General features: G+C 33.9%; 1 protein-coding gene across 4 annotated transcripts in view; it reads right to left on the bottom strand.

Annotated features, from left to right (window-relative positions):
• Positions 1 to 478: 478 nt before the first annotated feature.
• Positions 479 to 27622, bottom strand: part of NMD3 (NMD3 ribosome export adaptor) — a 95711-nt gene continuing 68567 nt past the window's right edge. For all 4 annotated transcript variants that reach the window (XM_088794378.1, XM_088794379.1, XM_019731931.3 and 1 more), the window contains 15 exons: positions 27439 to 27495; positions 26413 to 26547; positions 25098 to 25194; positions 20831 to 20911; positions 19971 to 20099; positions 19603 to 19693; positions 14107 to 14185; positions 13346 to 13442; positions 11283 to 11400; positions 10549 to 10694; positions 5322 to 5434; positions 4452 to 4524; positions 3093 to 3199; positions 2297 to 2367; positions 479 to 1859 (listed from right to left, as the gene is read on the bottom strand). In XM_088794378.1, the coding sequence (XP_088650504.1) occupies positions 1729 to 1859; positions 2297 to 2367; positions 3093 to 3199; positions 4452 to 4524; positions 5322 to 5434; positions 10549 to 10694; positions 11283 to 11400; positions 13346 to 13442; positions 14107 to 14185; positions 19603 to 19693; positions 19971 to 20099; positions 20831 to 20911; positions 25098 to 25194; positions 26413 to 26547; positions 27439 to 27482 (1512 nt within the window). In that variant the 5' untranslated portion in view covers positions 27483 to 27495 and the 3' untranslated portion in view covers positions 479 to 1728. The remainder of the gene's footprint in view (positions 1860 to 2296; positions 2368 to 3092; positions 3200 to 4451; positions 4525 to 5321; positions 5435 to 10548; positions 10695 to 11282; positions 11401 to 13345; positions 13443 to 14106; positions 14186 to 19602; positions 19694 to 19970; positions 20100 to 20830; positions 20912 to 25097; positions 25195 to 26412; positions 26548 to 27438; positions 27496 to 27622) is intronic.

Genomic DNA, 27622 nt, shown 5'->3' with positions numbered 1-27622 from the left:
AGATCTCACTACAAAAGAAGATAATTGATCACAATGACTTAGAAATTACTCATATTTATAAAAGTTAGGCTATAATCAGCTTCTTGTGAATTTGATTAATACCAGCATTCCCAAATTGTACCAGTGATGGGGCATAACAAGAGTATTTTGGGACCCATACGCCTAAAAACTATACTCTAAAAACGGAAGATTCATCAAGGCTGTAGAACTCTGTGCAAGCCATGGCTAACGACTTTTCTGTTGGCTACATTCCTGTGCCTTGTCACAGCCTTATTTCAACCAATAGGTTTCATTACTCAGAAAGACATGACATCAAAGACGAGTTAAGACTGAATAATGTTAGTGGGAAACTATATTTTTCAGTGGGAAAAATCACATGACAAGTACTTAAATAACATAATTCCACTTTGAAAAACTGCATGAGATAGTCTGTCATTTAATTATGACACTGATGCAATCACTTCAATGACACACAAAATGGAGAAGAATATTTTTATTTTCATGCTTTTTCGTCTCGACAAAGAACAGGCAAACACAGACCACAAGTGAAACTTTAAATATGCAGACAGAAAGGAGCCATTATAGCAAGTTCTGGCCTTTATTCATACTTAAGAACTAAGGAGTCCAATCTTAAAAAAAGGAAAATGTCCCATTCAGCACTTACTCAATTTCCCTAATCAGTGGTATATCTAAAATTCTTAAGTTAGCTCTTAGTTAGCATACTTAGGAAGTATGATCTTGCTTATTGAAACAGGATCTTAATATTTCATTCTCAGAACACTTTAAAACACAAGCTAGTGTTTTTCTTTCAAGGATGTGGAAGGCATTCCTATTCAAATCTGATTCATGGTTTTATAAAGCATGAAGATCATTTTTATTATTTATCTATATGCTGGACTCTAATATTCTTTTTGATGGTGATGTGTTCAATAGAAACTTATATAGAGAAAACTCCTTCCTTTTCAATTTGTAAAGCAAAATTTTGAAAGCAAAATCCTTGAAGTGATAGCAAGACATTTTTATGACATAAGCAGCTATGGCCCTAAGCTGCTAGCACAGGCAAAAATAACTAAGGTACAAACTGTTATTTAGTCTTTAAATAATCAGTCTATGTTTGCTACAAATCCACAAATAAATATATTTTCTTCTGCAATAAAAATTAAGATAGCCTCCAATTCAACAACTTTTGAGGATGTTAATAAAAAGATTAGCTTTCCTCATGAATGTCCAGTGATAAACTGAATCCCAACTTCCCTACCCCAAGGACATAAAAATGATCTAAAGTGCGTAACAAGTTCATATTAAAAATGATTCTTCATATGCTTTTTTACAATACTAAAGCAATCAATATAAAAAGAATGTAAAAGCTTGTTTCATGTTTGAAGATTCAGGTAATCTGCAAGGAATCATAACTTTTAAACTTTTAAATCTAGCACTACTGTATGTGAAAATGCTTGTATCATAAAAAAGCAAACCAATAACACTCCACATGAAAGATTGCCTAAATATCAGTAATAATACGCTCCATAATCTTTTGTTCTCTAATATTTCAAAGCCATCAATCTTTTTCAGCACTTTTGAGTGAGCAATCAAAATAGTCATTTCCTCACGTTTAAACCTAAATATTTCCTCTCTGAATATTGAGGCACAGATGGGATAGACAATAAGGGTTCTTTTGTCCAACATCCTGAGCCTTCAGATGCGGAAACCATCTACAACAAAATCTCATTATGTCATCATCGATTCACCTTCTTCACCAGTAGCACTTTGAGAAATATGAAGGTCTTCAAGCATCTCAGCCAGACTAATTCGAGGTGCTCCTTCATCATCCGTGTCACTTTCCACAGGAATGGTTGAATCTAAGAAAAAATACAAGGATTTCAAATAAATACAAATAAGGAAATATGCAAATACCTGCCCCCACCACCATTACTATTACTTAACCATATTACATCCACAGTTCTTGTATCATACCTACAGCAGGCATTTAAACATCCATTAAATGACTGAACTGCATAAATATATGAATAAATATCCACTAACGAACGGGTCAACAACTTGGGGGATCATACTAGGATGCAAATGATATCAAATGTGGCAGAGCAAACATTTTAATAAATTTTATTGTTCTGCAAGATTTGGGGTTTTTAAAAAAATAAATGTTTAACTAGAACAGTTGTAAACACACTCAATAAATGTCATTTATGGAATCAAAGTTTAAGATACCAAAACACTCATTCTGGGGGAATACATCAATACACAAAAGATATAATTTGAATACTCTTAAAACACCAACCTCTGTAAATGTTTACATTTTTTCTAATTGCCTCGTCTTCTTCAAGATCTTCAAGGAAATCTTGGTATTGCCTAAAGAAGAAACATTTAAACATTTCACCTTTACCTAGAAATTATGAAGTTATCTTTTCTTCATTTTCAGCACAAGATAAATGTGTTGCAAGTATTAAAATCTTTTAAAAATTTGCAGGTCAAATATGGATGATAAATACTCTGACAGATTTTTAAAAAATCTTTTCTTTCAAAATTACATGACAAAGAAATATACAATTAAATATAAGGTGATGTTAATTTAAATATAATGTGAACACCCCTTCCTATTTTACCCCTTCCCCAAAAAGTCGTATGGCTAAGTTGAAATACATATACTTTTAAGACATTTTTTTGAATCATTCAATACCCTTATCTAGAACACAGTATCTTCATTACTCTTTAAGTTGTTTGAAAAATAGCACATTTGGTATCAATGAACTGCTTTCTTTTTATCCCATCCTAAGTACTCATTTGATATTTGTGATATCCACAAGGTAATTACTCATTGTATTTTGACTTATCAAATGAATTGTTTACAATAACACTGCAACTGTCAAGTCAGAACCCAGGAAATAACTAAATCTGTGTTAAATGTCATTATATCCTCTTATACTGATTCTATTAACACGTTGGTAAGAATCCAAAATTAATATTGAGTGCAAGGAGCAACTGTGTGATGACTATTTCTTTATAATATAAAAACCACAAAGATTTATCATAAGGATTTCAGACACATATTAATTAGTTTTAAAGAAAAGTGGGACCTTTCATCATCTGTATCCATATTTTCTCTATCTTTTGCAAGCTCTTTTAGTTTCCAGTTTCTACGACGCCGACGTTTGGTACGGTCATAGCTCTTCTTGATTAATACCTAAAGTAACAAAACATTTGCAAAGTTACAAAAGTGAGAACTAGGTAACAAGGCCTCAAAACACAAAAAGTTGAAAAATGAAAGGTTATAAGAATGCCAGAAAGTCACCAAACTGATGACAGTGGTTCTTAGGGGAAAAAAAGTAGGGAGGGATCAAAAAGCAGTGTCAAGAGAACTTACGAACATTTTTTTCCATGTACTTAATGTTTTATGAGAATGCATTAAGCAATTATTTGTACAACTGTTAAAATTTCCTAACAGAAACTTTCCACTGATTGAAAACTTTTTCTTTATACCAAAAACTTTAGGTTTGTGGTGATTTTTTACCACAAAATTCAGTTTTTACCAAAATTCAGTTTTTAGCTACCATTCACATAAATCATTCTGAAACATTCCAGACACTTTTTCTTCCCTTTTATTCCTAATAAGCATTTATATAACTATGTATCTCTCTCACAACTGTATGTCCTAGAACAGATTACTAAATTGTGGAATGAATAAATAATTTTATACAATACAAAATCCTGTAAGACCATCTTCATCTCCTCTTAGGACCTTGTTAGAAATACTTACTTAGACTTAACACTAAACCAGATTTCTATTTCCTAATTTATTAATTAATAAAAGCATAACTGGGTGGTGAGGAGTCCTTCATATACCATGACTTCATTTTTGCCCACAGAGATTAATGTTTATTTTAAAAGATTAAGCATGCAGAAGATAGGGTCTTTCACATTTCACATTCACTGTTGTACATGATTTCTAGAAACTCATTTAAAGTTTAACAGGTTTCTTTTCAAAAGTCAGATTCTTTCTCTAAGACTTGCTACTGTGAAAATCATTTTCAACCGCAATTATATTCAAACAGGAAAAATGGTTTAACTCTAAATGCCTTCTTACCTGAACAATACATGAAATAAGCTGAGCCTAAAAGAATGAACCTGAATAAATTCTAAAGATCATCAATTTTCACAGCAAATTTATTTTTTCTCTACAGATAGTATCAAGCATTTTGACAAAATATGAAAATCTGATTATAAGAGCAACAAAAAAACTAATAAAATTTTGGAGTTTCCCCACTAAGAAAAATGGTTTAAAATGAAGGCTTCTGCTATTATACCTTAACTGCAATTTCAGAAGAAACCTCTAAATTGATTTGATATTTTCAAAAATGTGAACTAGTGCATCTGACCCGTAATAGTTACATTAATCCTCTTAAACACAGGAAACAAGTGAACATCCAAAGCCTTACCACATCTGGGACTCTCTCTGAGTTCATTTTGTTGACGTGCTCATCATTTAAGTTACAGTTTGCCAAATCAAACCTGAAATAAAAACAATAAAACACTTAGTGGTAAAAACATTTCCTTTCCATGTAACTTTTTATTTTATGGATGATCACCTAAAAGTTCCTCCCAAGATCAAACATTTAATGTACTTTCACACTTTACAAGTTTCGCAGTTTTACTATACAGTGAACATGCTTCTACAGATTCTAGTAAAGATAATAAGGCGCTCTGTCTCTTGAGTTTCACAGATCCATTATTGTTCACCTTACCAGATACTTGGAAAGAAGCAAAATACACTTATTTATCAGTGTAACATTAGGATTCAGTGAGATGGTTCCATTTCATTTATAACAAAACGACCCAAAAAACCCTCATTCTCTAGTAAAAGGAACTGAAACCCTAAGAGCAAAAGTAATGTTTAAGACATGCTGACAAGCTCTGCATCGAATGGACTGTTCTAAGCCTGTAAAGACCCCTTACACGGCTGCCGTATTTTAAAAGAAAATGTTTCAGCAGCGACACATACATAATAAAATCTACCTACTTCCCCAAAAAGTTGTAAATATCATCTAACCATACAACGTCACGGTTCAATTACTTAAAATCTTGGAACGAATAACGCTTTAAGATGATGGCCAAAATACAGTATAACTAAGGGTTTCTGTCCAAACCACAGTTTTAGTTATCAATAATAAAATGAGCTATACAGCTCCTAAGAACTCTTAAATCCTTTTTGGAATACACAACTTCAGTATTTTAGATAGGTTTATTGGCTCCAGAAGAAAATGTGCAATGCTACTTGTAAGTTTAAAATACTATAGAATAATACAAACCCCAACACCAGGTCTCCAGGATTCAGCAGATGTCCCAAATGAGTGCGACAAAAATACTGTTTATCTGTATTCATTTCAGATGTTTTCTGTACCCAGACTTCCCCAAGGGTATGCTTAACAGGAAAGAAAATGCACTCTTCAACAATCTAAGTATAACTCAAAAAGCATTTCATAGAAAACTTAAATACAATTTTGATTTTGGTTTTTCTAATTTTCATTTTAAAGACAGGAATTGTTTTATTATTCAGATCTCTGAAACACTGTCAAAATTAACAAATTACTTCATTATGAATATAGGAAAAAAGATTCACAAGGAATTCATAAAATACTTTTAAGGTTTTATTCAAGCTTTTATAAAACATTAACAATGTCACCTAAAAACAGACATATGTAGAGTTTTCAGAAGAAATGTTTTCACAGGGAGACGGGCCTATAAAGACTAAGCAGAAAGAATAACTGAAACGTAGAGTCTTAAACCCTGAAACATCCTAAGCAACCCCTTGTGTTTTACACATTAGGTTCAAAAATCAGGGTTCAAACAAAACTAATAATCCCAGTGGCCCCACTACTACTAGAGAACCCTAATCTTTATTAAATGAATTTTTTGGATGTCTATCATTTTGAGGAGTAACACTTTTTTAAAACTATTTGTTGCAGAAATAACACCTCCCGTTTGAAATTTTAAAGAGTTATAGATAGAATTAAGGCATCTCAGAGATGAAAAGAAGAGGTAAAGGGAGTAACTGAAATAAAAGGTTTCAGATGTAGGAAAGAATTGGGGGGGGGGGGGGTGGCTTACCAGTAAGAGACTAAATCCTATGTAACAGGATCCACTTTCTAGCTATTATTTATAAGAGACTTATGAACCTGTTCTAGCTAAATGCGTATTTTGAAAACAAAGAAAATATAATATCTGGATATATATATGCCTAAGGGGAAGTGGTATTCTTCTACAGTTTTTATAAATGATAAGTTTGCTCTTAACTATATTATTAAACTTTTTATTTTAAATAAAAATGTGAAAAGGAATCTGTCTCCCATTTCCACCCATTTTCCCAAATTATTTTCCACCAATATTCCCAGAAGTTATTTTTGTCAAGTCACAATATTACCTCAACAGAAATAAGCACCATTGGTATACAGTATGGGGGTCTCCAAATACTAATTCACAATAAAAAAATATCGGACTTATCTCCTTGAAGAAATACCTGATTTCAGATATGGGTAAGAACTACACACTGTGATTCTGGAACACTTAAACACCGTGGTGGTGTGCCAAGAAGTCAGGATGCTTTCAAAGACCAGGAAAGTCATGTAAGAGGACACAGGAATAGACCTATAATTATTAATGAAATTAAATCAATAATTAATAGCCTTTCTAAAACAGAAAGCACCAGTCCCAGGTGGATTCACTGGTGAATTCTACCAAACATTTAAGGAAGAAATTATACCCATTCTCTACAATATCTTCCACAAGACAGAAGCAGAGAGAATACTTCCTAACACATTTAAAGGCCAACATTACTCTAATACCAAAACTAGACAAAGACATTACCAGGAAAGCAAACTAGACCAAATGTCCCTCATGAACAAGATGCAAAAATCCTCAACAAAATACAGAAGAATTCTACACCATGACCAAGTGGGATTTACCCCATGTATGCAAGGCTGGTTCAACATCTGAAAATCAATTAGTGTAAAAAAAAAGAAGAAAAAAGACAATTAATGTAATCCGTCAATCACACCAACAAGCTAAAAAAGATAAATCATATGATAGTATCAATAAATACAGAAAAAGCATTTAACAAAATAATCCAACACTCCATTCATGTTAAGAAATCTCAGTAAAGTAGGAATAGAGGGGAACTTCCTCAACTTGATAAGGAATACATACAAAAAACTTACAGCTATTATTATACTGAATGGTGAGAAACTTGAAACTCGCCCACTAAGATAAGGTACAAGGCAAGGATATCCCCTCTCACCACTACTTTTCAATATCATACTAGAAACTCTAGCTAATGCAAAAGAGAAAAAAGGAAATGAGAGATATATAGGTTGGGAAGGAAAAAATAAAATTCTCGTTTGCAGATTGTTGAAGCATAAAATCTGAATGGACAAATAAACTCTCAGAACTAATACAGCAAGATTACGAGATACAAGGATACGAGGTTAGAAACGAAAGTCAATCGCTTTCCTATATACTATCATGAACAAGCAGAATTTAAAATTAAAAACACAATACCATTTACATTAATACTCAAAATAATGAAATAGGTATAAATCTAACAAAAAATGTATAAGATATGAAAAATAAACTACAAAACTATGATGAACAAAATCAAAACAGAACTAAATAAAGGAAGAGAAATTCCATGTTCATGGATAGAAAGACTCAAGATGTTAAGTTCTGCCCAATTTGAACAACAGATTCAATGCAACCCCAATCAAAATCCCATTTATAGTTATCAACAAACTGATTTTAAAGTTTATATGGCGAGGCATAAGATACAGAATACCCAGTACAATTTTGAAGTTCAAGAACGAAATTGTAGGACTGACACTACTCCATGTCAAGACATAATGTAAAGTGAGAGTAATCAAGACAGTATGATGGTATTGATGAAAAAAACAAACAGATCAAAAGAACAGATCAGAGAGCCCAGAAATAGACCCATATAAACAGTCAACATATCTTTGACAAAGGAGTAAATGCAATACAATGGAGTGAAGATAGACTCTTTTCAGCTAATGGTGCTAGAACAACTGGACATCCACATGCAAAAAAAAAAAAAAAAAATCCACCTAGACACAAACCTTACACCCTTCACAAAAATTAACTCAAAATGGGTCATAAACCCAGGTGTAAAACATGTAACCATAAAATTTCTAGAAGATAACAAGAGAAAACCTAGCTAACACTGGGTGTGGCAATGACTTTTTAGTCATGATACAACACTGAAGTCACAATTCATGAAAGAAATAATTGATAAGCTGAACTTCATTAAAATTAAAACTTCTACTCTGCAAAAGACAATGTCAAGAGAATAAGAAGATAAACCACAGACTAGGAGAAAATATTTGCAAAAAAAAACACTGATAAAGGACTAGTATTCAAAATATACAAATAACTCTTAAAACAACAATAAGAAAACAAACAACCCGATAAAAAACTAAGCCAAAGACATTAACAGACACATCATCAAAGAAGATATACAGATGGCAAATAAGCATACAAAAAAGATGTTCCAAGTCATGTATTACCAGGGAGATGCAAATTAAAATGATAATGAGATACCACTACACACCTACTGGAATGTCCAATATCCTGAACACTGATGACACCAAAAATGCCGGTGAGGACGTGGAGCAACAGGAACTCTTATACGTTACTGGGAAGAATGCAAAATGGTACTGCCACTTTGGAAGACTGTTTGGTGGCTTCTTACAAAACTAAACATACTCTGACCAAATGATCCAACAAACATGCTCTTTGATATTTACCCAAAGGAGCTGAAAACTTATGTCCATACAAAATCCTGCACAAAGATTTTATAGCAACTTTATTCATAACGGCCAAAACTTACAAATAACCAAGATGTCCTTCAGTAGATGAATGGATAAACTGTGGTACATCCAGACATGAAATACTATTTGGCACAAAAAAAAAGAGAGAGAGCTATCAAGCTATGAAAAGACATGGAGGAAACTTAAATACGTATTACTAAGTGAAAGAAGCCAATCTGAAAAGACTATGATTCCTACTATATGACATTCTGGAAAACTCAAAACTATAGACAGTAAAGAGATTAGTGATTGCCAGATGTTAGGAGGTAGAAAGGAATGAACAGGCAGAGCACAGAGGAGTTTTAGGGCAGTGAAAATACCCTGTATGATACTGTAACAATAAATACACTTCATTATACATTGGTGAAAACCCATAGAATGTACAATATCAACAGTGAAATGTAATGTAAGCTACGGAATGGGTGGTTATAATTTGTCAATGCAGATTTACCAATAGTAACAAACGTACCACTCTGGGGGGGGGGGGAGTGGGGGGGGAGATAGCCATAAGGCAGGAGGCGATACATGTGTGAAGACAGGGGATAATCTCTTACTGCCTCTTAATTTTGCTATGAAACTAAAACTGCTCTGAAGAAGTAAAAGTCGCTAAAATAATTTTTTTAAAACGCATACAAACTATTATGAAGGAGTTTCCACTGGCTAAATTTGGGGCAACCTGGATGGAAGGAGAGAGGGAGCGAGTGAGGGAGGGGGAGAGGGGGAGAGGGGGAGGGGGAGGGGGAGGGGAGGGGGAGGGGGAAAGAGGCTAGCTACTAACAAAAGGAAAAAAATCGTATTACAATGGAGATCTGGCTATCAATGAACAGCCAAACATGACTTGTATCTTGATATACCATAAAAAGTACACAGCATCACCTCTCAAATGTTCTGGCCAAAAATAGTTAATCTAAATTTAAGCAAGCCTCAAGATCCACTTTCCAATTTAAAGGAACTACAAGAGATTAAGTAGCAAGTTAACTGACATCATGAGGTAACAATAAGATCCATCCACAAGATAAATGCCCTAGTTGCCTTGCAAAGTTGATCTCATGGGGGGAAAAAAAAAACAACGCAAGGAGGGGACTATTATTAAATAAAAGATATAATATTCACATTCAATGTATGGTTCCCAACTGGATGCTAGTCTGAACAACCCATAACAGGCACTTTGGGACAATAAGGAAATTTGAATACAAAGGATAATGTTTATATGTAGGATAACACTTTGATTATATAGAAAATGTTCCCATGTTTTAGAGATACATACTGATGTATTCAGTACTTAGTGATAATACAGCTTATAATTCAGAATGTTTGAAAAAATTTTTAAAGTCATAAAGGTTAACGTATCATTTTGTCGTCCTGTACAAAAGTAAAGCTAGAAAATGCTTTTTCATAATAAATATTTTTATAAATGCTTCCAACATTAAAGAGAAAAAATTAACTTACCAGATAGTGTATGTCTGCTAATTTTCACAATAACCACATTAAAAGCAAACAACATACAAACATGGAATGCATTTTCAACCTAATGTGGTGCTAGCTTTATTTGAAACCACATTTTGGAATTACCAACAAATTTAAAAAACAAAAATACAAGAAGGTGGGGACCAAAAAAATAAGTTGGGGGAGAACAAAAGGTGAGTAGGATGAAACTCACCTTTTTTGATATCATCCCAGCACCTGCACCACGTTTTAGATCTCGGACTATGCTGCAGTCCATCACAATAAACTCCTCTAGCTGTTTGGGATGGCACAAACTACTGAAAGGGTGACTCCAGAAAGTGCTCCCATCAATATCTGCAACTAAGAATAAACAGAGAACATTAAAGCACAAAAGAAATTAAGTAGTTTAAAATCCAACAAATGTTATAACTAGGAAGAAGTTGCTATATACGAACTGGGAAGCATTAGGTCAGCAGGAACCACAGGGGCAACTCACTCTCTGCACTTATAATTTATTCCTATAAATCAGCCCAAACGTCTCATAACACATGAGAATATCTGGTGTCAAATGTATCTTAAGCGGTTACTACAATCAGAACACCACAGAGCTAAGTGCCTTTAATATAAGGTCAGATCTAATCAGTTGTATAGTTGTTTCACATGCTGGCATTTTATTTTAGAAATATTATCAGTCATTGTAGTTGCTTAGTCGATGGGAAATAAAGTTCTACCTGACAGATGCTCATCCCCATATTGTAAAAAAGACCTTTGACTGATAAATTCTAATTGACAAAGATAATGAATGACTTTTTGGAAAATATCAAAATAAACTCAGGTTTTTTAAGAGAAAACTTACATTACAGGAAATAGAAAGAGAAAAAAATCAAGAAGTAGAAGATGCAAAAAGTACTGAGACATCTACCATTGATGTCTTCTTTAAATACTTACCTTGTAGGGTATTTGGATCTATGAGATGGATGGCGCTGGTTACGCGAATACACACACAAATCTGGTTCATATTTCCCAGGCTTTGTGCCAGTTTTGGAGACAGACAAACAACATTATCCTAGGCATAAGAACTAGCATTTAGAATGAAGCAAATCCTAAATAACAGTCTCCATAAACATTCATCAATGTAAACCTGATCCAAGTGCATTTGCCAAACCAAAATATTAAATTTTTAATTCTATGTGTCAACAGAGTCCTAAAGAATCGGACATTTAGAGAAACAGAAAATAAGCTATACCTTCTTAAGTTGGGGTTATTTGTCTTAACGAAAATGCTTTAAAATTTTTTTCCAGATCCTATTCACCAAGCTACGTATTAAGTTTATTTCAATTGTATTGAAGTGTGACTGCTTACCACTCTATGTTAATACAGTGTACATTCTAAGCAAAGCATTAAACATCAGGAGTGATTTTCCAAATCTACTTATGACTTCTTTCCATCTCCATAAAAAAAAAAAAAAAAAAAAAATTTTCAGAGGAGCCACATTTCTCTTTCATAGTAGTTACATATAACAATATATAATCAAAAATTTAATGCGCCAAAAAGCACAGATTTATGTGCACACTGAGAAATTAGACCAGCAATGTGGTTACCGTTTTTAAACTGCATTAAAATACAAAGAATTTGTGCTATATTTTAAGCTGTATCTATTCACAATTGTAGGCTCCTCCACTGAAGGAACATTCTGTGCATCCCTAATAGCACCTAGTCCAATCTTTTCTTTATAACTTAGTAAGAATCTCTAAAGATTAATGAAAACACTCCTTTACATTGTGTTTTCATGCAGTTACTTGTATGAATCACTGAAAGCATTTAATACACAAGGCCTTAAATATGCCTTCAAACCTAGATTTGTATTTCCCAGACTGTGTACCAGGAAAATGTTCACCATTTTAAACCAGGGGTTTGCAAAATATAGCCTTCAGGCCAAATTTGGCCCACAGCCCACTTTTGTAAATGAAGTTTTGCTGGAACATAGCTTCCGCCATTCATTTACTTATTATCTATGGCTACTATGTGCAACAGCCTCAGAGCCAAGTAGTTACAAAAGAGACCATATGCCCTGAAAGCAGAAAATATTTCCTACCTGGCCCTTTACAGAAAAAGTTTGCTGACCTTGTTTTAAGCCATCATTTCATCCCTGGTACTGTGCTACATCATAAAATAGTGATGACAGCTTTAAAGCTTAAGAGTCACAGACCTAGGCACAAATCCTAGCCTCGGTCATCTAACCTCCCCAAGCTTCAATTTCCTCATGTTCAAAATGACAGGATGATTTACCCTCATTATTATAAGACATAAAGAGGTGAAATATACTCAAGTACTTACATATTAACTTATACAGAATGCTCACAATAAATTATGGCACTTATCATTAGTGATTTAAATATCAACATACATGTGTTCCTCTATAGCAGAGACCTCCATCCCTGACACACAGCCTTCTCTAGAGCAGTTCCTCAATATCTATTTGTGAATTTTAATCCATTTACGTTTTTGAAGCAGGGTTTTACCTTAGTGTAATTAAATGAATTGATAACCTACATTTTAAGTGTTATTCAAATTATGTTTTTAAATCACAGAAATGACTCTATGGTCCCATTTCCACAATACTGTTTATTTTCATCATGCCAAAATCCAGTTTCATATTTCAAAGTGGTTCAATATTTATGTTTATGCTATTTCTTGTATTCAGTTTCACAGAATTGTCATGTGTCCACTAGAATTAAATTTTAAGAAATATGCACATTAAAAAAAAAATTGCAACAGGCCTTTTACACTAGTATAACAAAATAAAAAGGTATGCCAATTTATACCTTTAAGCGTGATTACTTTTTAACATAGTTTTAACATGGTTGAATGTGTTAAAATCATTTAAGAAGAAAGTTATTCTAAATTTTTAACCAACCTCAAAAGGAAACCAGGAACTATTAATTACATGTAAACCAGTTAATTATGTGCACTCTTTCATAGACAGAGATTAATTAAATAAGAAAAAGTACCTTGCATACTGGAACAATTTCCAAAGAAAATGTGCTTTTGTAGTTGTATGTGTTACTATGGATATCCTGAGAGATCAGTCTCTGTGAGGCTTTGTATCTATTAAAAGAAAAAGTTAATAATAATAAAAACACAAAGGCCTTACTTGTATAGTCTCGGAATATGTTTTCATCAAATCAAATCATCACTGAAGGTCTAAAACAGTTTCCTGATATCTGCTACGCTGAAGCCAAATTTCATCCATTTACATTTCAAAACCTTCACCAACCTGACTGCATCCTATTTTCAACTTTATCTACTAAAAACCTCCAAAACATGTTCTCGGCTCAGGCCAATCTAGTCTATATACGGTATTCATTAAAAGCTACACTAATACCCACAAGTCTGTTCATATTAATCTCATTTTCAGTACAATCTCTACCTTTATTTTCCCATTTTTAGAAGCATAAATCCTTTCTCCTCCAAGAAGCTTCTCCCCAGAGCCCTCTACCTCATCTTTTTTCTTATTTAAAAACAATTAATGGTTCAGCACTACAATGCTTATTATCGTGGAATGAGGTCTAGATCCGCAAAGCAAGTCTTACATGCTCTTTGGCTAATACTTTCCTTAAAATGGCTAATCCAATATGTTACTAACTGTAAATATTCTTACTCTAATTTTAAATATTTAACATAAGAGATGTTGTCTCAGCCTGAAGAACGGATGTGACCTACATCTATTCTCAGCACCTTGGACTCAATCCCATTTAGGTTTAGAACATACCTACAAGGAACTGTACACTGAAGAAATTCTACCATCTTCTGAGCATGCTGCTTTGAAGAATAATAGAAATCCAGACCATCTTTAAAAAAAAAAAAAAGCCACATGAAAATAGTTCTGCAAAACAAGATTTTCCTTTACTAACATGACTTCCATAACAAATTAAATTTGTATTAAAAATCAAGTTAGTAAAAAATATACTGTAGCCACAACAATTACGGATATCATATCACTTGACACTTATATGACAAAAGGATAGACAAACTAGACAAATGCTAACAAAAGAAAACAAGATTCACAATTTTAATTTCATACAAAATAAAATTCAAGGTCAAGAGGGGAGAGAAAAACACTAAACAGAACACAGAAGATGTTTTATGTCATAAATGGAATCATCTACCAAGACAATAGTAATATACCCAATAACATAGCGCTGAGATGCAGCAAACTAAAACTATTAAAGAGAAGAAACTAACAAACGTTAACATATGCACAATCATTGTGGAGGACTAATATAAGATTATCAAAATCAAACTGACCAAAAAAGAAAGGATACAAAGAACTTTAATAACCAACTATCAACTCAATTTATCTTTTTTAAATATATTACATAGTGTGTTCACCACCCACAGTCAGTTAATCAAGGTTAATTTATTTGAGATTACGGAACAGTCTCAAAAAAGAATACATATTTTTAAAAATTCACAGAACATTCACAAAATAATCATGTATGAAGGTTTTTTAAAAAAACCAATAAATTCCAAATGGTAGAAAACAGACAGCATCTGATCGCAATGCAGTAGCAATAAAAACCAGCAACAAAGGGATAACTAAAAGCAAAACTACCTGCTAAGAAATGTTTAGCTATTCTTCCAAACCACAATTGGAAACTAAAATAACTTAGAATAGACAAAACAATTTGAAGATGAACAAAGTTGTTGGGAACATTACACTTCCCAACTTCAAAACTCGGTAATTTTAGTTTAAGTAATCAAGACAGTGTGGTGCTGGCATAAGGACAGATGTATAGATCTATGGAACAGACTTGAGAATCCAGAAATAAACCCTTCCATTTATAGATCTTTCACAGGCAATTCGTATAGATTCAAGGCAATTCATTTGGGAAAGGATAGTCTTTTCCCTGGGAAAGCAGGATATCCACATGTAAAAAGATGAATTTAGACCCTTCTTTCATACCATGCACAAAAATTAACTCAAAGGGTTATTAACTCAAAGCCTAAATTTACGAGTTAAAACTATAAAACATTTGAAAGAAACATAAAAGAAAATCTTCATTAGTCAAGAGTTCTTAAACATGACACCAAACGCACAGCAGATAAAACAAAATGGGCAAATTAGACTTCAAAATTTAAAACTTTCCCATTTCGAAATACACCCTTAAGTACAGGCATCACACTTCCTGATTTCAAAATATACTACAAAGCTACAGTAATCAAAACAGTATGTTACCGACATAAAGACAGTCCTACGGACCAATGGAACAGAATAGAGCCCAGAAAGCAATCCGCAGATATACCATCAACTGATCATAAAACACGGGAGCCAAGAATACACAGTGGCGAAAAGACAGTCTCTTCAACAAACAGTGTTGGGAAAACTGGCTATCCATACGCAAAAAGAGTAAAAAGGACCCTTGTCTTATTACACTATATACAATAATCAACTCAATTCACATTAAGACTTGAAACTATAAAACTCCTAGAAGAAAACATAGGGGAAAAGCTTCATAACATGAGTCTTGGCAATGACTTCATGGATACGACACCAAAAGCACAGGCAACGAAGACAAAAAATAAACAATTAGGACTACATCAAACTAAGAAACTCTTGCAGAGCAAAAGAAACAATCAACACACTGAAAAGGTAACCTACAGAATGAGAGAATATATGCAAACTATGTATCTGATAAAGTGTTAATTTCTAAAATGTATTAGTAACTCCTACTACTCAATAGCAAAAAAACTAGTAACACAATTAAAACATGAGCAGAGGAATGTATAGACATAAGACATAAAATGGCTAACAAGTATATAAAAAGTGCTCAACATTACTATCATGGAAATGCAAATCAAAACCATGAGATATTTAAAAAACAATGATATAAAACTATCATTGTTTACAGATAATCATTTACCTAGAAAATCAAGAGTATCAACTGTAAACTTTCAGATAGATCAATACATAAAATCAATAGCTTTCCAATATATTAGCAATAATCAATTAGAAAATGTAGTGAAAAAAACTGCCTGCTATCCACAATAACAAATAGTATTAGAACAGCCCAAAACACCAACAAGAAAATTCAAAATCTTTATGAGGAAAAGTAAAATGTCACTGATGTAAAGAACTGAGTAAACACGATTACGTGTTAAGCATGGTTCTAAATGCTTTACAAATTATTTAATTCTGACAATAATTCTATCAAGTAGATGTTATTATCCTCTCTATTTTATTGATGGAAAAATAGGCTCAGAGAAGTTAAATAACATGCCTAAGGTCACACAGCAAAAAACTGGTGGGACAGAGATTCAAACCCACAAAAGCTGTTTCCAGAATCCATGATCTTACTATCAACCAGATTTGCAAAAAAAATTAGTAAGAGGTACATATTATGAAGTATAACTGACATACTTTGGTAGAAGCAGTGAAGCGAAACAAACCAGAAGTGAGGTGAGCCATGTGTATAAAGGAAATTAGCATGTATAAGAATAAGGAGATTTTTCAAATCATTGGGGAAAGGATGGACTATTTGGAGGATAGGTATTGTGACAATGCAAGTTAACCTCCTGAAAAATTAACAGGTAAGATTAAAGATCAAAAGTAAAATATAAACTGTAATTTAATTTTTAAAAACTAATCTTGGGAGTATAGAAAACTTTCCTCTGTAAGACACCAAAGTCATAAGCCATAGGTATGTAAGTAAAGAATGAAAAATTAAAATTAAAATTGACAAAAGACGTGACATTGCAAGAAAAGTATCTGCTCTCTCAGGCTCATACTTAGGGTTTCCAGGCGGAATTCCCACCCATTCTCACGAATTTCTTTCGCTTTCCCAAATCCCGAGAAAAGTTGGTCTGGAAATCGGGAAAATTGGCTCCTTGAACCCAGGTGGTTAGTGGTATCAGCCGTCAATTTGTGGAAACAACTGATCGTGGAGAACAGAAAACAGTTTATATCTCGGGATTCGGGAACGGGAGAGAGAAAAAAATTCCTAAGAACGGGCCGCAATTCCCGCCTGGAAACCCTACTCATACTCAAACACAGGCTGACAAATGCATCCTCACTTTATGTATACATACACACACATAATGATATTGATATCCTGAATAACAGACAATAAATGAGAAAAAATAGATACATGGAGAACAGACAATTCACATTAGAGATCAACATAAATCGCTAATACACATATGAAAATGTTAATTCTCACTAGCAATTAAGAAAATGCAAATTAAAGCAAGATGACATTATTTTCTCCATTAGAACAGCAAAAATTAGAAAGGTCAATGCAATCTTATGCAGTGTTAGCAAGTGTTTGGAAAAATGGAAACTTTTACATGTGATGGTACTGTATGTAAACTAGCACTATTTTGGAAGACAATCTAGCAGCACATATAAAAATTTAACATTTGCATACCCTTATCTAGTAATTTCAATTATTGAACTCAATTCCACAGAAAAACTCAAATATGCACAAAAATAAGGATATTTATTTCACTACTGTTTGCTGCAGCAAAAAGTGAGACATCTTGTAAGCCAACTAATAGGAAGTAACAAATTAAATATACATTGATTAATGAATACACATAGTGGCTAAAAATAATGAAATAGGATTATATGCAATGACATGGAAAGGTTTTCAAATATATGACATACCATGTTAAGTCACAGAATATTGCAGAATGATCCCACATGAGGAAAACCAATGTTGTCACAATTTACATACAGAGTACATATTGTACTATACGTATCTTGTTTTGAGGGGCTACCTCCAGGAATAACAAGTGGATCAAAGGGACAGAGATGACCTTTATTCATATATACTTCTATGTTTGAATTTTTACCATTATTATGATTTCAAAAACAAAGTTACAAATACACAATCAAACAAAACATTCATTTAAATCAAACCAAGAACCACTATGGGCAAAAAACAAATTAATTCCTCTGGATTAATAAAAAGGGTTGTTAAACTTACAACCTTTTTGGTTTTAAAAGTGACTGCAAAAGCATGCCCCAGAATTTACCCAAGTCTTTTGGTACAAAAACAATTGTGTGTGAGGATATTTCTGTCATGGTGATGAACAATATGTGTTTTGCTTCCTTAGCTGGAATATTTGGATCTCCTTATTCCCAAAAGAGTTACTCAAAACAAAGTTACTCAGAACAAAGGTGTATTTTTTCCTGGTGGCTAGCCACAAATAGCAGGGCACTATGTTAAACAGGCAGCAAGGGACGTTACCCACAATAAGTACTCACTAAACTGTGTTTCACCAATTTAGACTGTTAACCTTATGTCTACTAGTAAAGCACTCAGGTCAGATACAAAACTTAAAAGATTTCCTTCAGGTGACATAACTGATACTCCTTTTCCCTCCATTTAAAGACCACACTTCTAAACACTTTTCTCCAGACATACAAGACAAATAACAAAAAGATCAGTAAGTAACAGTGGAACTCAGTTTTAAAATAAGGAGTGTAATATAAAAATTTGGTGATTCCTTCAAGAACAACTATTTCTAAATGTACATTTTAGAGACTAGGAAAATAATGTACATGTCCACCAGTCACAAGCACCATCTAAAAATATTAACTTTTACCAAGAGATTTAAGGGTTTGCTAAAGACTGTAATATTTATGTTTTCATTAATTAAAGAAACATTCATCCATCATCTAGTATGTATAAGTAGGCTACATCAACAGTAAGTGCTGAGATAGAACATGCTCTAAGAAACCATTATAAAATTATGCAAGTATTTATAAATTCTATCTTAAAGAAATATAATTCTATCATTTGTATATCAGTGCTTATTACTACTGAGTTTAGACTTCTGATTTAATGTATCCATCACAAAGCCTCTAGGCATATGAAAAACAAAAATATTACAAAAGAACTTACAGATCTCAAAAAGAATTTTCTTTCAATCAGAAACTTATCTCTGCATAAACAAGTTTTTGACAAATTTTCTATTACAGCACTTTATATTCTATTAATGTAGCTACTGGTTTACTCACCTGATAGCTACTTAATGTAAACTTAAATTAAAATAGAAAATAATTAAAAATTCAGTTTCAAATAGTCAAGACACATATGGCTAGTGGCCATCATACTGGACAGTGCAGATAAAGAACTAAAATTTTTTTTCTTCCTAACAGAAAATTCTTTTGGGTAGTACTATTATCAGTAAAGATAAAAGATTCCTTAGGTTAGTTGAAATAAAATTCTGACATTTCAAATGCTTTTAAATTTTAACTCACCATGAATCTCTTTGATACGAAGTGTATTCTGATGCATTCCATATTTCAAAATTAACTGTTCCAGATAGTAGAAAGTTTTTTTGTGTAAAGTCTAAACATAAATGTATTGTTAGGTTAATAGATGAAATGCAAAAAAAAAAAAGGCACTCTATAGATATAGCACACTGATTTTTAAAACGAAAACAATCTTTAAAGATTAAAATGTAATAATGATCTATTTCTAAAGATGAATGCTCCAGGGACCTAGGGCATCCCTGGTGCATGAAGATGAAGAATTTACAAAAAGGGGGGAAAGAAGGTTTTACTAGCTATGTATAACTGACAAAGATGAAATACAAAATGGAGGATTCACTCATCTTTCTCATTACCTTTTGCCTGACTTGAACCACAGCCTTCCAGAAATCCTTAGCTTCTACTCTGTGACAATCTCCACACATTTGGGGCTGAACAACATAATCCACCAAAAACACTTGCTGAAGGATAGCGCCATTCATCACCTGATAAAGGAAACAATCACACTCCTTCATTCTTTCCTTCTGTTTAATAATTAGAATGTTTCTTAAAAGAAGACACTTACATACGTAACTTAAAATCTTTTACCATGACTGCTTTGAGGACATGAACAATAAATCAGTTAAAATCATAAATTACACCATTTCGAGAAAAATATATTAGCTTGATTCAAGGATTTATTTCACATTTACCTTTAGTTGAAGTGGTTTGCAGAATTTTTATATCTATATATACTTCTGTGTTTGTATGTATAGAATTCATTCTTAGAAGAAAAAAATAAAACAAAGAAACTCTCAAAAAAGAAAATATTCCTTAATTTAATTGTTCCCAAACATAGCCAATCATCAGAAATCACCTGAGAAACTTTTTAAACATACTCATACATATTCCTGGGTCTCACATCCAGTTGAATCCAGTTTGATTCAATTACTGTGAATCATGATAATCAGCTAAGTTTGAGAAGCACTGCCTTAGCTCATGTTTTTACTTCTTTTTCCTAATAAAAAAAACTGAAAAGATTGTCTTAGCCCACTAATCATGAGCAATGGCTGTTCTTACTAGTGACCTGATCATCTGGGCAAAAGAAAACAAAGGGTTAAATTTAAGAGTGTATTCAAGTCCTTTTATGCTGTTTAAGTCATAAAATAACCTACCAATAGCCCATCATTTTCACTATCTACACTTAACCATGTTGAGAAAATTATACACAGCTTACCTCTTTCTGAATAGTCAGTTTAACTTTAAGTCTCTTAGAATGGGGCTCAGTCCAAACAAAGCCTGCATCTACAAGCCGTACCTTCAATAAAACAAACAAAAAGAAACATGAGTTCCCATATGAGAAAAAAGATGAAAGAACAATTCATTAATAATTTCGTAAGATGCTTAAGGAATCTGTGATTAGCATCACTACCCAACATAACCAGTAAAAAATAATTTATCATCAAAGGCATGGCAACAAAAACATCAAATGAAAGGATAATCTAATGTCCGTATTAATGTAACTGGTATAATTCAAGCAAAAATCAAAAGATTTGCATGGGAAAAAATCCTTTTCCGTAAAAAAATAAGTATGTCCATGGAAATTACACTTTTTATAAGAAAGCAAAGACATGATTTCTATTAGAAATCCTCGTGAACAAATGTTTCTACTTGGATTATTCTCTCTGTATTAGTATATGGCTTAAAAACAAAAATGAAGAACATTCATTAGAGAGCATCTCATGCACTGAATACTGACTCCACTGCTAAATCAGCAGATTCAGCAGAGGCCAAAAACAGTTTGCTGTACGTGAGCAATAGAATGTAGCTCAATATGGCTAAAATGGGTGTTTTGAGGAAGAAAGTAGGAGAAACAGAAGGCAGAATGTTTCAATATCTGGGGCAGGAGGTATAGGTGACCTGAACTGAGAGGTGCTAAAAATAACAGAAGCAGAAAGATCCAAGAGCTATTTAAGAGATAAAATGTACTGAACTTAATAACTGGTATAGGGAGGAAATGAACAGATTCTAGAATGATGTTCAAATATCTAGCTTGGGTATCTAAATAATACTATTTTTCTGACACAAAAACAAATTTGATACGGAGAAGATGATGCATTTGGATTCAGACATTTGAGTTTAAGAGGATTTATCTATGAGATATCCGAGTGAAGCTGTTCAGTGGATAATGAGATATCTACTTGGCCTGGAGCTCTATGGAGAAATCAGAGCTGTAACAGACGTGGAAGATGGCAGAGGGCAGATGATAATTTAATCAAGTCCTGTCTGGTGAGAGCTAGACTAGCTACTGTCGATGCAGCACTCCAGAGTAAAACTCTCCTCACACGACTGGCTCCCTGCTAAATCAAACCCTAGTAGTCAACAAGCCACACCAGCTACAGAGGGGGACAGGCAGCTTCTATTCCCTGTCTCCATCTGCAGGGTCAAGAGGAAGTCCCATGGGCACTGACTGCCTTTCCCCTGGCCTCCAACCTCCATCTGCAGGAATGGAAGAGGACCCTCAACATCTACTCCATTCCCTAACACGGCCTCACCACACTATCTGTCCTCAAACAACCAGGACTTATCAACTTTACTGGCCCTTTATCCTTCCTTACCACAGGCCCAGACACCTCAGTCACCCCTCATCTCCCTCCCTCCAAACTCCATGTGGTTCCACATATTACCTGTTCTGTCCCATCTAACACTCCTCCCCAAATCCTGAAACCCTTTTACTGTGCCCTCTGAACTTAACATTGACTAACAACAAAACCTCTGAAATCCTCAATCTCTTTGCTGAACATTCCCTTCACCATCTAGATCTCCTGAATATACACTGCTCCCCCTACAGCTAATTAAAGTAATGAATGCTATTTTTCTCATTTTCTTCCTCACAGCAACAGGAGCCAGACAGGTGTCCTCTTTGCTCTTAAATTGCTCATTCCAAACCATTCTGCCTGCCTCCTCCTTAAATATACCCAGCTTTGAATCTGAAGTCTTCAGACTACGCCATCCACCTCTCTTTTTCTTAGAGTCATCTGTGAATCCTTGGGTCACCTGCTCTCATTCCTCAAAGATCTTAGTCCTGGCTCACTGTCACTCTTTTCAACAATATTAATACTTAATGATTTCAATATCCTCATAAATGATCCTCAAAATATGCCAGCCTCTCCATTCTTTGAGTTCCTTACCCCCCCCAAGATCCTGTCCCCCTTTTATTACTAACTGAAACCCCTTCAAAATCTCAAATCTAAACACCCTACTCCCTCCCTATCACCTTTCTTTCCAGCTCATTCTCTCCAGTTCCTGAACACCAAAAACCCTTTAATCTACTGCAACCTACGATCTAATTCATCCTACCTTTTCATTATCCTTCATACCTACTCATCTACTCACCTCCATCCTAACCCTGCTTAATTTTAAGATCAGTATCACTCCCATGCACATACGCAATTCCCTTGGTCCCTCTCTCATGTCACCTTAGTCACTTGGCTAAATCAATCTTGGTTAAATCCAACGCTCTGCCTGCTCTATGCCTTACCTAGGCAGGTGACTGGGCTAGAGAAATATTAACTTTTACACCAACCTAATAAATACACACCGTGTTAGTCTTTAAGTTTACGACAGTAACTCTTAGGCACTGCCCAGCAACCATACATCATTCTGATACATTCTCCCACTCTCCTAGAGACCTATTTCATACCTTCCCCTTTCTCCTCAAACATCTAATAACAGTTCTATGAATTTATCAATGTGGAGATCCTTAATGACTTTTCCTCATAGCTACTGCCCAGGCTTCTGTTTTCTCAATTGAAAAAAGGAATCAGATTTTCCAGAAGCTCCCAAATACCAACACCTTCTCTTCTGTTACCACAGATGTACTGTTCATGCTCCTATCAAGACCAACCTCTAGAATGCCCCAATAGAGAACAGAGATCTTTGTTTTGTTCCATGAAATGTGCCAGGCTCCCAAAATGGGCGTGGTGAAGAGTAAGTGCCAAATGTTTATTGGATGAAAAAGTATTCTACTAGTATGCTATATCCTATCTTTTTTCCACTCCTTAAGGACACCCCCTAGCCAATTATTGTCTCTTTGCAGTTTTACATATTTTCCCCTCTGTACTTTATCATTTGTACAGCATACATATTTGTACCAGCTTACAAATAGTACTTTCATCTCATACACATACATTAGTGAATCCTACTGACTAGCTTCAAAATCGATCTAGACTCTGTCCACTTCACACCACCTCCACTATTGATCCAAATACCATCATTTCTCATGATTATTACAATTGCTTCCTTCCTAAAGGTCCCCACTTCCACCCCCCTCAAATCACAGCAGCCAGAGGGATCCTGATAAACTGTAAATCATTCATCTCATTACTCTGCCCTCTGCCCTCTACACGTATTACACTCAGAGCGAAAGTCCTTATAAGGCCTGACCTACTCTGACTTTCCATGACTTCTCTGGCTTCATCCCCAACTATTTTCCCCCCTCCCCACTCCACTCTAAACATACAGGTATGCTCCAGCCTCTGGCCTCTACACTTGTTTTCTCTATCCATGATGCTTATTTCCAAATTTGTACACATCTCTTCCCTTACTGCCTTTAATACTTACTCCAATGTCACCTTATTGGTGAGGCCTCCCCTAACCACTGTATTTTAAATCGCAACCCTTCCCTGTGAAGCTCTTATCACCCTTCCTTGTTTGTCCCACCACAAAATTTATACCTTTTAATATACCTACTTATTTTGTTCATTGCCTACCCCACACCCTCCCCTCCAACTAGAATAAAAATTCTCTAAGGCAGGGATTTTTGTCTCTCTCAGTCACTGCCATATCCCCAACACCAAAAGCAGGTTGGCAGAGTTGACACATAAACGTCTGCTGAATGACCTGATGAATTATTAAGGCTCACCAGACATTTGACAAAAGCAAAAAGACCAAGTTACACACAAAAAACTGACTCCAGACCAAAAAAAAAAGACAGACAGACAAATCAGGAAATAAAAGGGAAAAAAAACTTCAAGCTATTAACAAACCAGAAAAATTCAAGAACAGCCTGCATCAAGAACACCAAAGACTCTCAACTTAAAAATATTACAGACATTTATGCACTGACTTTAAGTAACAGGCAGAAATATTTCCTTTTCAGAGCAGTAATGAAAACATAAAAAAACTGAATACCATAGCCCTTATACCCTTCTAAATTAAGTTTAGCGATAGTTTTATATTTTCAAAAAAAATAACTGAACATAAGAGATTCTCAATAAATGACAAAAATAATCTCAATATTTTAAAGCAAAAAAAATTTTTCATTTTCACGAAAAAAGGAACATATATAACTTTAAAAATGAAAATAGCATTTGTAGTACAGTGCTTACCAACAGTAACATTTAATAGCTAATTTTTAAAAAATTATTCATACAAGGATTTTCCAAAAAGGGGAGATTAAAAAAAAATACACGTACAAAAGTAATTTTAGCTATTTGACCTACCTTACTCAGAGGAGCTTTGATTTTTTTCAAACACAAAGCAAGAAGTTCCCTGGATTCTAATGCACATTGTATCCAAGTTGCTGGTGGCTGGAAATATCTGAGAGAAAAGATAATATACTGAAACTCAGCAGCTCTCAAGGAGAAACAAAATTTTCCACCTTAATTTCCATGCAGATATAACACTGATTATTAACCAGATATAATAATTATCCACGGTTGACCTGAAGTACTCAACCCAAATATATTTTAATAATACTAGAAAACTTTTAACTAGACCAGTAGTTTTAGTTAAAAGGTAAAATTGTGGGTATCTGAGAAAGCCAAGCTGAAATAACCTATTAAAGAGATCTCCAAGCGCCAGCCAGAATTTCAATGAGGATGGCAAAATTACCTAAAGTTCCTTGAAACTATGCTCTGAAAAACAAGTAAAAAATCATCTCAAAATGGCATTAAAATGGTTTATAATGTACATCTATAATGCTCGAGAACTGTTTATTTCTCACACACAAAAAAAGATAAATTAGTACCTCATACTATGTATCAACAACAATAGTTCCGACTATTCATCTATTTCAAGTCTTTCCAAATTTTAATTGTAAAACGCAAGTTTTAAAATCTTACATAAAACCTAGTGACTAAATTAAAACTTAAATCCGTTGTGCACGTGCTTTAAGTTTTTTAGTCCAGGCAACCCAGGACTTAGAACATTGGCTAGCATATATAGTGTAAGTGCTCAATAAATGTTTGTTAAACACATACCGTGTTTCCCCGAAAATAAGACCTAGCTGGACAATCAGCTCTAATGCATCTTTTGGAGCAAAAATTAATATAAGATCCAGTCTTATTTTAGTATAAGACCGGGTCCAATATAATATAAGACCCAACCGGGTCTTATATTACATAAGACCTGGTATAATATAATGTAATATAATATAATATAATATAATATAATATAATATAATATAATGTAATATAATACCGGGTCTTGTATTAATTTTTGCTCCAAAAGATGCATTAGAGCTGATTGGCTGGCTAGGTCTTATTTTTGGGGAAACAGGGTACTTCTTCTAAATGTGTTCCTTTATGTATCTAATAAAGCCCCTTTGCTTTGATGATAAAATTATGGCTTAGAGAGGTTAACTGGCCAAGAGTTTCAAAAAGCTAGTTTGTGAGGAACCCAAGACACCAACATACATAAAAATTAAATCTCAATTACACGCACTTTATTTATATATCCTGGTAATCTCAGCACATTCTGGTGCACTCCTACATGTAAATCTCAACTTTAAGTAGGATAAATAGTATCGCACCATACCTTTGGCATTGTTTGCAGAAAGATATAGAGACCTGCTTCGGAATGCCTTGGCTGATGTCTACTTTACTTCGCAAACAGGCCACACAAATATTGGCAGGATTCGGACTAATTGGGACACCACACTCACAGCACAAGCTTAAATAAATAAAACAAATTTTTCCATTAGATTTCATAAATGCACAGGTTAAATTTAAAAACTATCAAACAAACAAAAGCCTTCAAGTTGGACCATAATATCTGCCCTCTTTTAAAAACTGACTTAGAGCAATCTTCAAAGGTGCAGTAGATAAAGAACAGCCTTGGAACACTGAGGTAAAAAAAACAAGGATGGCCACAATTCCGAAAATCCTCAAAATATAGCTAATTTCTAAAGGGACTAGAAAGTCTAAATTATTTCTAACAGTAATCTTTAAACAGCTTTATAACCTAAAAGCAATTTTTTTAAATCCTCACTGGGACTAATAAAAAGGAAACATTTACCTAGAGCAAACAAAATTTTAAAGGACTGAACAAGTATCATGTAATGATTCAGCATAACTGATGGGAGTCTCATGATCCAAGGCACACTAGGGGCAGAAAATGTTTAAAAATCACTGATACTGCCCAAAAGAATGCTCTATAACATGTGATGTGCAATGTGGTAGCCACCATATTGCACATGTGATTATTGCAAACTTGAAATGCGGCCAGAACAACTAAGGAATTGAATATTTAATTTTATTTCACTTTTATTACCTTATAGGTAAATAGTTACATGTGCCTAACTGCTACTGTTCCTATTGGTCAGTGCCAATCTAGAAAAATGTATGCTGACTGTATTAACACTCACAGCAAACATGTACTACAACAAATTTTCCAAGTAAAAATGAATTTGATTTTTCTCAGGAAATAGACTTTTCTTTTTTCACTTCAGACAAAAAATTCCCCTCAAACAAAGTGTTCCCCAAAGTTAGACGGCAAGTTTCAAAGAATCACTTTAACATCTTTAAACGTAAGGAGATGGGGGAAAAGGGACGCGTGACTCACATGTGTCCAGGGGTGCGGTCGGTGGATTCTGTCATATACTCCATTGTTCTATAAACCCTGGTTTTAAAATGAGAATAGTGTGATTTAAGTTATTTGTCTATTTACCTCTTCATACAAGTCTTCCTTCTGCCTCTCTGAATAAGGCAGCTAAGCCTCATAAAGAAGCAAGAAAAACCAATTATAT

Source organism: Rhinolophus sinicus, chromosome 17 (assembly GCF_057876585.1).
Source record: "Rhinolophus sinicus isolate RSI-liver-muscle chromosome 17, RSI-T2T, whole genome shotgun sequence".
In the NCBI taxonomy this organism is placed as follows: Eukaryota; Metazoa; Chordata; class Mammalia; order Chiroptera; family Rhinolophidae; genus Rhinolophus; species Rhinolophus sinicus.
The sequence above is the reverse complement of the archived record's forward strand: the minus strand, read 5'-3'. Positions and strand labels throughout refer to the sequence as shown.